A 12,719-nucleotide genomic window follows, 5' to 3' on the forward strand; every position below is an offset into this window, starting at 1 on the left:
GGCTGATGCTTGAGCTCCAGGCTGAGCAGTCCCCACGAGTCCTGCCCTCAGAGCTGGCAGTGGTGTCCTGGCACCTGGGATAGCTTTGCTACCCACACCCCCCCAGGGCTGGCTGGCGGGGGTGAGGGAGGAAGGGCATCCTACCCAGCCTGTGTCTTACCCCTTCTCCTTGCAGACATCCGGGACAGTGGCGCTAAGCCCGTCATGGTCTACATCCATGGAGGCTCTTACATGGAAGGGACGGGCAACATGATTGATGGCAGCGTCCTCGCCAGTTATGGCAACGTCATCGTCATCACCCTCAACTATCGTGTTGGGGTGCTAGGTACGGTTCCTTGCTAGGTGCCTAGAAGGAAGCCTGGGTTCTCAGGGAAGGAGGAAAGAATGCTGGGGACTTAATGCTGGCCTTGGTTCTCTAGCTGGTACTAATGCCCATAGTCAAAATGTTGTTATCACATGGCCCCTCCCCAAGTGCTGGAAGCTCCTGGAATGTTCAGCTGCCACTGGAAATTCAATTCGACCCCCACACCTTCTCTGTCTTTTTTTAAAATGTATTTTGTTGTTTTTATTTTCATGTTTTTTATATATTTTTGAGAGAGCCCAAGTGAGGAAGGGGCAGAGAGAGGGGGACAGAGGATCTTAAGTGGGCTCTGTGCTGACAGCAGCGAGCCCGATGCAACCTCCACACCTTCTTTTTTTTTTTTTTTTTTTTTTTCACCCCTTCTCTTAAGTCTCAAGCCAGGTCTCTGCTTTCAGACTTTTGCTTGGCTGAGTTTTTCAGGGCCCATTAATATTCTGGTGTCCTTCCCTCATCCCTGCCCACCCATGCCCACATCCCTAAAACCTCCACACATACAGAGATATTCCTCCTAGCCAGTCACATATCCACACACCCACGTACCCTCACATGTTCACACATCCACACTTCCCACCATACACCTCCATGCTTATGATCATTTCTCACGTACCCCACAAATACACACATACAACTGTAAACATATAGGCCCCCCACATCCACACCTACAAACTCCCTCTCACATACACACGTTCCCCTGCCACTCCACATACTCTCCACACATACAGTTTTCCCACACACACATATCCTCGTACCCATATACCTCTGTACACTCTACATCCGTACCCCATACGTACACAGTTATCTCCCACTCCCCCCATTCCCATAGATCTCTCCCTCCACATCTCCGTATCCACATCTATACTCATACACACTACACAAGCCCACACTCCCACTTCCTTCTACCCCCATGTATATGCTTGATGCAAAGACCCACACCCCGCACATTCACATCTACACATAAACCCCACACACGTATACCTTAAATGCATATACATATTCCTTCCACACATACACACACATCCCTGTATCCCCCTGCACAGCCCACTTTCACACCTACTCCAACACACCCATACACATATGTCCCTCACCTTCCCCACATGAATACAAACCAACATTCCCCCCTCCCTATGCATATACATCCATACCTGCACATCCACACCTCCCCACCCTACACTTACACAAATACGACACACACACACACACACACACACACACACTCCTCCTATCCTTGCTTCCACATCTATGTATGCATCCTGCACACTACACTTATGTATCTCCCCACCATATGTAGATACCCATAGGCCTCCAGCACATGTACCCACATTCTCACATACACATACATACATAGACACTCTTCCCATACATACCCTGGATACATACAGCCAGTGTACATATGTACATATTCCCCCACCCTACCCAACAAATACGTACACATCCATATACCCACACCTGGCCATCCAAACCCATCTGTGCACACACGCCTGTACTCACCCCCACACCTGAGCATACCCCACATGTCCATACCCTGTATATACACACAGACACATTTCTACTACTCTCTCCATGCCTACCTCCCCTTATACTCCCACCCCATTATACAAATGCACCGCCACACATACACACTAATTTCCCAAACGCCTCCTCATCTATACCCATGTGCCCTTCCGCACCTGTAGTCTGCCGTCCACCCGCTTGTTTGGGTGATTTAAATGTATATGCATTTAAATCTGTGCTGTATCTTCCTTGGTGACTCTTTTTATTTTATTTTATTTTTTTATTTTTATTTTTCCTTGGTGACTCTTAATGCCTATCTGTGGCCAAGGTCCTGAGGTAAACAAGTACCTTAGAGCGTGTGACTACACATACAGGGTCTTGCTCCCTTTCAGATGCCCACTCAGGCCTCAGAGGGCACATGCGGTCACATATCCTGTAGTTTCATGAGGAAGACAACTTCTTCACTGGAGGGCTTGTATCTTCAAAGTTCCAGTGAGGGGTCTAGGCTGTACATCAGGTCTGTAGGCCTGGATGCCGCACCAGCAAGGGCATGATTTATTCCATGGCCAGTTGGCTGACAGGACCTTATTTTATTTACTTACTTTTTATTTTTGTATAATTTGCTTTAATGTTTATTCTTGAGAGAGAGAGGGAGAGAGAGAGAGAGAGAGCGTGAGTGTGCACAAGCGGGGAGGGGCAGAGAGAGAGGGAGACACAGAATCGGAAGCAGGCTCAGGCTCCAAGCTTACAGGACCTTATTTTAATTTGCTTCTGAGTGTACTGTTTTTGCCAGTTCTAATCCCAGAGGCCCTGGTGCTTCAGTTCTGGGAGCAGTTTATGAACACAGAAAGGCAAACTTTTCTTGACTTACTCTTAACGCTATGTGGGGTAGCAAGACACCTTTTTTTGGTTTCAGACTGGAGATATGATATTCCCTGAAAAAAGTGGAGCCCATGTCCCTTCAGTGGCATCTGGATAGTGGGCATGAAGCGTGCAGGGCCTCTCTCCCTGGTCTCTCTTGGCTAGCTACTGGGTTTGTGTTGCGTGATTCTGCCGCTGCTCCTCCGTCTTTATGAGTTGCCCCAGACATCACAGGAAGGCTCCCTTAAGTGTTCTGTCCTGTTGAGGAAGGGGATCTGAGTCTCTGACAGTAACAATGGTACCATGAAGGTGGCTGTAAATCCACACACTCGGGCTGCACAGTCCCTGAAGGGTATTCAGGAGTAAGGTCACACAGGTATACAGGCACACATACCCAGTAGCTGAAGGCCAAAAGTAAAATTTGCTACTTTATTTATTTGAGATTGACTGCGAGTGGGGGAGAGGGTGAGAGGGAGAGAGAGAGAATCTCAAGCAGGCTCCACACTCAGCAAGGAGCCCTGATGCAGGGCTCGATCCCACGACCCTGGGATCATGACCTGAGGAGAAATCAAGAGCCAGACGCTTAACCTACTGAACCGCCCAGGCGCCTGTACTACTTTATTTTCTTAGTGAGAGTGATAGAAAATATTCCATTCAGCTGCTTTTATTTTTTTTAATTTTTTAATGTTTATTTATTTTTGAGAGAGAGAGAGGGAGACAGAGAATCCAAAGCAGGCTCCGTGCTGTCAGCGCAAAGCCAGATGTGGGGCTCAAACCCATGAACTGTGAGATCATGACCTGAGCCGAAGTCGGATGCTCAACCAACTGAGCTACCCAGGCGGCCTCAGCTGCTTTTAAAAATTAGGAACACAAAGCTCCATTCTATTGTTTTTATTGGAAAGCCCAGAGAGTACCAAGAATATGCTTCAGTTCCATATTATTGGACCAGCTAGGGTTGCAGGAGAAGAAAGAGTGGAGGAGCGGGGAAAAGAGGGGAGAAAAGTAAGAAGAGGGGCGGGGGGAGAAATGGGGAAAAGAGTGACACAGAGAAAGGAGGCAGAAGGAGAGATTCAGGATTTGAAGCATCACTTGAGAGCTGTGGGCTGCACAGAAGGCTGTTGCGAGTGAGTGCTCCCTGTGGTATTCTGGTTTGCCGATTACTGCACAACTGTTCTTTGGGCTTCTATATCCTTTAGGCTTCCTAACCGTTGGGGGAGTCTTGGACCCCTTTGAGATTCTAGTGAAAGCTATGGATTCTGCCCCATAAAAATGTGCACACACAAACCTATAGAAATGGTTCCATGGATACCACCAAAACTCATCCCTGGAACTCAGGTTAAGACCCCCCCCCCCACTGCCACTTTACCACCTCCTCTCATTTGGATAACCAGAACAGCACATCTGGGGGCAGGAATACTATAAAGCCTTGGTTTGCGAGCACAATTCGTTCCGGGAACATGCTTATAATCCAAAGGACTTGTATATCAAAGTGAATTTCAAGAACCATTGGCTCCAGTTGTGATCATGAATGTCAGTTTGGCATCACGTACTACTTGTAACGCAAGACATCGCTTGTTTATCAAGTTAAAATTTATTAGAGGTGTTTGCTCGTCTTGCGGAACACTCACAGAACAAGCTACTCGCAATCCAAGGTTCCACCGTATTATTCTTTGGACTTCAGCAGTTAATGATCATGATAATATTACCCAGACTTCAGGAGTCATAAACTGAGATTCGGTCAGAAATTCCCCACCCCTTCCTGTGTATGCTACACTGCCTGCTCTGGAACACAAATGTAATCAATGAGCCACTGATTGGATTCTGGGCCCATACAAGATGTTTTTGTCTCTTGATGCCAGATGCAGAACATAGATTTGTCCCTGACACTTGGGGACTTTGCTGTGTAGCTGAGACTGTCATTTTGTTTCTCAAAGCATCCCAGATCAGGCGGCCAGTTTTGGACTCCAGTTACATGCAAACATTCAGTCTCCCTTTGGCTTCTCTGGAAGCACTGAGCCCAAAAAGATGGTTTACTCTGAGGTGCTTGTTTGGACATCTTGAGTGATTCATTTATTTGGAGAATGTCACAGGCCAGTCCGTGGATCCCATCCTATTATTTGAGGAACCCCCATGGGGCTTGAGACCAACAAAAGAAAAGGACCCCAGCAGGATATAGGATGTGGACATCCCTGGGGCTGAGGAAGTAGGGGCTTGCCAATTCTGGGTGCCAGAATTTAATCCTACATCTTTGCTCAGGTACCCTCCAGGCAAACTGAAAACCTGGTGAACGTCAAGCGTTGAGTGGCAGAGATATCTGGTTTGGGTACACTGTGCCAGATCCCCTCATCTCCTGTTGACAAGCAGCTAACCATGTACTGCAGTTTAAACTTGGACCCAGGGAGACTGTCTCAGATTTGTTCTGACAGTTCACGGAGTTTGGGATTTCAGCCCTCACCCTCACGTGGTTTCCGTGGATGGCTGAGTTACTGGGGAACTAGCAGCGAGTGACTGCTCTCCCAGACTGCCAGGTTTTGTGTGCTAGTGGTCAGTCACGTTAGATCCAGCTTGATCCCGTCGGATAATAGCTCTTCACACAGGACTGTTTGTAGTAGGGACATTTGACATGGCGTCATCCGCGTGCTTTATGCCTCTCATCCCGAGGTTCATGGGAGCCATGGGAGCAGAAAGTGATGGTCGACTCCTCCACCCAGCCCTTTCAGGCCTTTGTTCCTAACCCAGGGCATCGATACATGTTGCACAAATCTCCTTTACCACATTCAAGCGCAGGCTCTTCTGGTAGGACAGATGTATTTGACACATTTCAGTGAACGATACCTCACCTCGGCCAAGGCTGAAGCCAAGTCTACTGTTGCTTAAATAAGAGAAAAGGGAAAGAAAATATGGAGGAGGGAGAAAGGAAGGGAGAGAGGACAGGCGGGCTAAGAGAAGCACATGGTGGTTTTTGCCAGAGGGTCTCAGGCTCAGACAGCTGGGTTGGGTCTTGGTCAGCACACTTTTTAAAACTCGCAGCAGAAGCTTCAGTTTGTGAATGGGCCAGGCAAAGGAGAAGCTGGTTCCCTTGTCTAGAGGAACAAGGGCTCCTCCGTTCATCCTTATTCAGGCTCTCTCTAATTCCTTCACGTTTCCTCGCCAGGAACCTGAGGCTAAAGAGGGCTTGTGACTAGGTCCTGAGAGGAATAACTAAGTGTTTTACATACTTAATTGTACCAAATAAATTAATAACACACTTGAAGAGGGTGAAATGAGCCCTTCTGCAGAAGCTAGAAACAGAAGGACTTGAGAAAGACAGTGATGAGGTCTTGTGCCTGCCTGAATCCATTTGAACCTGGCTTCTGCCCCTGGACTGCCAGAGAGCTCTCTGTGAGCGGAGGGAGCCTCCTCGAACATGGCCTCGCACAAAGTTCATCCCAGGTGCTGCCACTGAGCTTTGAAATGTGGGGTCAAAAAATACTGAGCCAGGTATGGGTTTCTAACGTGTAGGAGTACCACAGCTATGCACCTAGGAAGAACCCTTCCGAAAGCCCAGGGCAGAAGGTAGAGCCTTCCAAGGAGCCTAGGGATCAAGGAACAGAGATGAAATGAGACAGCAGGATCAGTTTGAAATGGAAGCAGGGTGGTGGGGGGGAATATAGGACATCTCTGTGGGATAGCCAGCAGGTGGGCGGGAAGGTAGTCTCCATGGCAACAAGTCTCCACAGCAGCAAATCCCAGCAGGTGGGTGGGAAGGTAGTCTCCATGGTGACATGTCTCCTCAGCAGCAAATCCCAGTGGGTGGGCGGGCGGGAAGGCCTGTTTCTGTGGTAACACACTGCACCGACTTCCCCATTTCTCCACCAGATGAAAAACATGGTCCAACCCAGTGGTTTTCTAACTTTAGCAGGCATCAGAATCACCTGAAAGCTTGTTAGAAACACAGATTGCTGGGCCTCCTCCCCAGAGTTTCTGGTTCATTAGGTCTTGGAGGAAGGGAAATGAGAACCTGTCCTGACAATGAGAGGAGAGGGGCCACCTGAGGCCCGGGAATGAGGTGCATATGGACTACCTCATACAGGAAGGGCAGGGAGAGCTTAGGGATTGTTGCCTCTTGGGATCTTCACTTCCTTCAGAGAGGGGAGGAAGGGGAAAGAGAAGTAACTTTAGATTTACCAAGTGCTGAGCATATTAGAGATGCTTAGGTTCATTTTATGGTTGCTACAACCCTTTGAAGCATTTTTTAAAAGTTTATTTGTTGATTTGGAGAGAGAGCGAGCATGAGCACGGGAGGGGCAGAGAGAGACAGACAGAGACAGAGAATCCCAAGCAGGCTCCGTGCTGTCAGCACAGAGCCCAACACGGGGCTCGATCTCACAAACTGTGAGATCATGACCTGAGCCGAAATCAAGAGTTAGATCCTTAACTGACTCAACCACCTGGGTGACCCAACCCTTTGAAGCATTTTTATCTCCATTGTACAGAAGAGGAAATTACAGCCCACAGATTTTCAATAACTTGCCCAAGGCTATATGGCTAGTAAGCGGTAGAGCCAGGACTCGAACCAAGGACCATCTGACTCCAGGGCCCCTGCTCTTCACTTCCTGCATGTTACCCAACTCGCAGCTGGAAGCATCCCCTTGGATAGTGTGCAGACCCCTCCCTTCAAACTGGAGAATGGGGGGCAGGGGACCAGGAGCCGGTCCTTCCTATATGGATGGTGCTGGGCCTTCCAGAAAGAAGCAATGGTATACGGTAGCTAGGCAGAAAGAACCATGCTGCGTGCTCATCCTCTGTCCTTGTGCCCCCATCTCCTGCCTGCCATTATAACCCAAATCTGCCATCCCTCTGCCTTCACTGTCCTCATGCCCTCTGTTGAATCCAGGTTTCCTGAGCACTGGCGATCAGGCTGCCAAGGGCAACTATGGGCTCCTTGACCAAATCCAGGCCCTCCGCTGGGTGAGCGAGAACATTGCCTTCTTCGGTGGTGATCCCCGCCGAATTACCGTCTTTGGCTCAGGCATCGGCGCATCCTGTGTCAGCCTCCTCACGCTGTCGCATCACTCTGAGGGTGAGGAACACTTGGGGCAAAACCTGAACTAGAGAAGTGTCGCGCCTCCCAGGCTCCGGCGTGCCCAGGGGGATCAGCAGGCCCTCTTCTGACATTTTGGTATCCCTGTGGGGAGATGTGGGTTGGAAATGTTTCTCTAGGGGGAAGAAGGAATTCGCCCAGTGTGAGAGAGGGAAAGAGACAATCCTGTTTATATCCTGAGAAAGTAAGATCCTCTTTCTGATGTGGGAGTCAGATTTGGGTGACTGGGAACAGACAGTCTCTCTGAAGGGACAGTGGTTTTTGGGAGGCCGGGGAGGGGGGGCAGGGGAAATCTTTCAGTTTGGGAAGGACATGTGACTTCAGGGTAGATATCCGGGGTGGGAATTCATTTTTAGGTGTAAGAAACACTCATTCTCTGCCTTTCTCTGAAAAGCAAGTCTGTACAAGAGGGGAACCGTCCTTGAGCAAGGAGATGGGTCTGAAGTGAGGATCACTGACCTGCGCGGTGGCTTTTTCTAAGGGATTGGGGGTCTGTTAGCAAACTCCAGACCTCCTCCCAGGGCTGTATTACCCTCCTAAGGGAGACTCTCATTTTTACCCGAAGGAAAGCCTCTATCCTTGCCATGGGTCCCTCTGCCAGTGACTCTTCCAAGCGAGCCAAACAGGCCCTTTTTGGCTCAGCAAGAAAAGTTCTCTTCACCTCTGGACTCTAGAGCACATTCTATCTCTGAGAGGCAAACGTGAGCTTCTCATGAAGAAGAGGTCTTCCTGAAATAGGTGCCCTTCTTTGAAGTGAGGAAATCTGTGGGAGAGGACAAGGTTTTTTGTCGAAGTCAACCCTGTGAGTTAGTGATATTGTCACAGGAAGACTTTCAGTCTCTCTTTGAAGAATGCCTGTCACTCTGAGAGAGAAAAATCACCTTCTCTGACCTAGAAATTCTGTCTCTGTCCCTCCAGGGACTACCCTGGTGAGGGAACACCATTGTGGGACCTGCATCATGCCTTAGAATGTGTTTCTAGGTGACAGTAATGGGGATGGGAATCTCTTTCTCCACAAAGGAGGGTGAAGTGACTGGCTGTGAGGGTGTCCCTGTCTGAAAAGCGGAACGGTGGCTCTTCCGATTTCCCTGAGAAGAGAAGGCCTTTCTTGGAGTGGTGCTGTATTCTGTCTCCTAAGGGTCCTGGCTGCTGCAAAGGGTTGGTCTCTGCCTTTCTGCAATTGATTCATGGAGGAAAAGCAAGGCTGTCTCTTAAGTAGCAATCTATATTTCTTTCCCTCTCTTTCTACCCACGCAAACTGCCTTTCTCTTAGAGGAAAGGAATTGTGTGCCTGGGGGCCAGATTATTATCCCTCACTTGGGAATGTTGGGGCCAAGGAGATCATGATACCCCTCCCCCCCCCGGGGAGGGGGGACAAATCACCCACTTTTTGAGTTTGGGGGACTGGCTCTCTGTTGGCCAGGGGGAAACTGGATCTGAGGCATCAGTAGCTTCAGCAAAAGGAAACTCTCTGTGGAGACTACACCCTGGGAGGGCACGTTCCCTGGAGACTTTCAGACCCCAAGGCCTTTGCCCTCGGGAATCGTTCCCCAAACTCCCAGAATGTGAGGCTCTCTCCTGCCTGCATTTCTCATCTCTCATGAAAAAGACCCCTTTGTGGCAGAAGCGCCAGCTCCCTGGTGGTGCGCTGGCACAGAGCTGGGCCCAGCTGGGCAGGAAGCAAGGAGGGAAGACAAGGACAGATAAAGAGAGGGAGCATAAGGAAGCTGATGTCTGGGACCCAAGGGGTTAATTCTTTCTGGCATTCCCTTAACCCTCAAGTTACCAACCGTCCTCCCAGAATAAGGAAGCAAGAAAGCAGGCAGGGGTCCAGTCGGCGCAGGGGCCCGGCAACCCCTCTGCTGGTCCTAATCCATCATCCCAGCCAAAAGGTTTGTTCTTCTTGCGTAGCTCATTCCACCCATAGGGCAGCCTCAGTAACAAAGGAGTGAGGAAGTGTTGTAGTGTGTCCCTCAGGGACAGGCAAGGGAGGCCTAGGCTGTGGGTGACATGACAGGTCTGATGTGGTGCCGCCTGTCTTCTGCAGGGCTTTTCCAGAGGGCCATCATCCAAAGTGGTTCTGCTCTGTCCAGCTGGGCTGTGAACTACCAACCAGTGAAGTATACCAGCCTGCTGGCAGACAAGGTAGGCTGTAACGTGCTAGACACGGTGGACATGGTGGACTGTCTTCGTCAAAAGAGTGCCAAGGAGCTGGTAGAGCAGGACATCCAGCCAGCCCGCTACCACGTGGCCTTTGGCCCTGTGATTGATGGCGATGTCATTCCTGATGACCCTGAGATTCTCATGGAGCAGGGCGAGTTTCTCAACTATGACATCATGCTAGGTGTCAACCAGGGCGAGGGGCTCAAGTTTGTGGAAGGGGTGGTGGACCCTGAGGATGGTGTCTCTGGCACTGACTTTGACTATTCAGTCTCCAACTTCGTAGACAATCTGTATGGCTATCCTGAGGGTAAGGACACCCTGCGGGAGACCATCAAGTTCATGTACACAGATTGGGCAGACCGTGACAATCCTGAGACCCGCCGCAAAACACTGGTGGCGCTCTTCACTGACCACCAGTGGGTGGAGCCCTCGGTGGTGACCGCTGATCTGCATGCCCGCTACGGCTCACCTACCTACTTCTACGCCTTCTACCATCACTGCCAGAGCCTCATGAAGCCTGCTTGGTCAGATGCAGCTCATGGGGATGAAGTACCCTACGTTTTTGGTGTCCCTATGGTAGGTCCCACTGACCTCTTCCCCTGCAATTTCTCCAAGAATGATGTTATGCTCAGCGCTGTCGTCATGACCTACTGGACCAACTTTGCCAAGACCGGGTAAGGAGAAACTGGGGGGTTGTTCTTCTTTGGGACCCCAGCATGCCCTCCCCTCTGCTCCTCTGTCTGAACCTCTTCCATCATCTCCTTTTTTAAAGATACTCCCAAAATCTTGCTTGGTAAACTCGTCCACCCCCTTCCTTCTTCCTCCTTTTGAGTCGTGCCATTTCTCGAAAATTTTGTTGAGGCTCAGAACTCACCTAGCACTAGGACCAAGCAGGAATGAGAGTTACCAGCAGACCTATTGGGGTTCAAGGTTAGATGGTCAGAGGCCTGGTGAGGTGGGAATAAAGTACATGCATAAAGAGCCTTTCGAGGGTTCTTGGAAAAAACTAGGCAGCTGAAAAGATTGATGGATGCAACGTAGCACGTGAGAAGAAAAAGCATCTACAGCATGACTTTACAGGATGGGCACAGGGAAGGATGAGTTTCCATGATGCAGTGGGCAATAGGAATTCAGGGCTTGGGGAAGAGGAGGGGTATGGACAGAAGGAGGGACCCTGAAAAACATGGAAATGGTGGGCAGTTACAGACTAGGGACGAGGTTCAGAAGTGGGTGTGAGAGGAAGAATTCTGGGCCCTTTCCTCATGTAGGTAGAGTGGTGACCCCAGATTTCCATGTGGTATTTCAGGGATCCCAACAAGCCGGTCCCCCAAGATACCAAGTTCATTCACACCAAGGCCAACCGCTTTGAGGAAGTGGCCTGGTCCAAATACAATCCCCGAGACCAGCTCTACCTTCACATCGGGCTGAAACCAAGGGTCCGCGATCATTACCGGGCCACTAAGGTGGCCTTCTGGAAACACCTGGTGCCCCACCTATACAACCTGCATGACATGTTCCACTATACGTCCACAACCACCAAAGTGCCGCCCCCGGATACCACCCACAGCTCCCACATCACCCGCAGGCCTAACGGCAAGACCTGGAGCACCAAGCGGCCAGCAATCTCCCCTGCCTACAGCAATGAGAATGCCCAAGGGTCCTGGAACGGGGACCAGGATGCAGGGCCACTCCTGGTGGAGAACCCTCGTGACTACTCCACTGAATTGAGTGTCACCATCGCTGTGGGGGCTTCCCTCCTGTTCCTTAACGTTCTGGCCTTCGCTGCCCTCTACTACCGCAAGGACAAACGGCGTCAGGAGCCCCTGCGGCAGCCTAGCCCTCAGAGGGGAGCCGGGGCCCCTGAATTGGGAGCTGCTCCTGAGGAGGAGCTGGCAGCATTACAACTGGGCCCCACCCACCATGAATGTGAGTCTGGTCCCCCCCATGACACACTGCGCCTCACTGCACTGCCTGACTACACGCTGACCCTGCGACGCTCCCCTGATGACATCCCACTCATGACACCCAACACCATCACTATGATTCCCAACTCCCTGGTAGGGCTGCAGACATTGCACCCTTATAACACCTTTGCCGCAGGGTTCAACAGTACTGGCCTGCCCCACTCACACTCCACTACCCGGGTATAGCTCCAGCCTAGAGCACAGCCTATCTCCTGGCTCCCTCCCTCCCAGATCCACAAACACACATGCACACACACACACAGCCACAGACACACATACACACACATACACACACACACATTCAGACATATATGTATACGCACGCACCCACACCCAACAGCAGACCCACCTGCACAAACAGATGGACGTGGACATGCACCCGCATGTACAAAAACACAAATAAGGAAGTAAACCTGAACAAACCCTTCAAACGGGGACGCAAATGAGTCCTTGGGAAACTGAGGACCCGTGGAACAGCAGCTGAAGCTAGCTCCCTGAGCCTGACCACAGACATTCCTGGGGGCCTGAAAGCACCAGCTGGACACCCCCCTTGGTGCTCGCCTTCCGCCTCTCTTGGAACTGCACCACCGACCAACTCCAGACTTGGGAGCTTTAAAGAGCAGGGTAGCTCTTTCTCCCCCAGACTTGGTCTTTTTTCTGGGTCTTGTTTTTGTTGATTTTTAAAACAATTTTGGAACAAATGCCTCTCCAACCCATGAGTGCAAAAGGCTCTGGAAGGGAGGCTCCAAGCCCAGGTCTCTCTGTCTTTGGAACCCCTAGCACTCACACAATCCGA

The 12,719-nt window shown here is 50.5% G+C and overlaps 1 protein-coding gene across 4 annotated transcripts in view; it reads left to right on the top strand.

Annotated features, from left to right (window-relative positions):
* Window positions 1-12,388, top strand: part of NLGN3 (neuroligin 3) — a 26,763-nt gene extending 14,375 nt beyond the window's left edge. For all 4 annotated transcript variants that reach the window (XM_030304686.2, XM_032592275.1, XM_032592276.1 and 1 more), the window contains 4 exons: window positions 176-325; window positions 7,590-7,775; window positions 9,844-10,633; window positions 11,266-12,388. In XM_030304686.2, coding sequence (XP_030160546.1) covers window positions 176-325; window positions 7,590-7,775; window positions 9,844-10,633; window positions 11,266-12,109 — 1,970 coding nt within the window. In that variant the 3' untranslated portion in view covers window positions 12,110-12,388. The remainder of the gene's footprint in view (window positions 1-175; window positions 326-7,589; window positions 7,776-9,843; window positions 10,634-11,265) is intronic.
* The last annotated feature ends 331 nt before the right edge of the window (window positions 12,389-12,719 follow it).

The sequence above is a fragment of the Lynx canadensis genome, chromosome X (genome assembly GCF_007474595.2).
Source record: "Lynx canadensis isolate LIC74 chromosome X, mLynCan4.pri.v2, whole genome shotgun sequence".
Lineage (NCBI taxonomy): Eukaryota > Metazoa > Chordata > Mammalia > Carnivora > Felidae > Lynx > Lynx canadensis.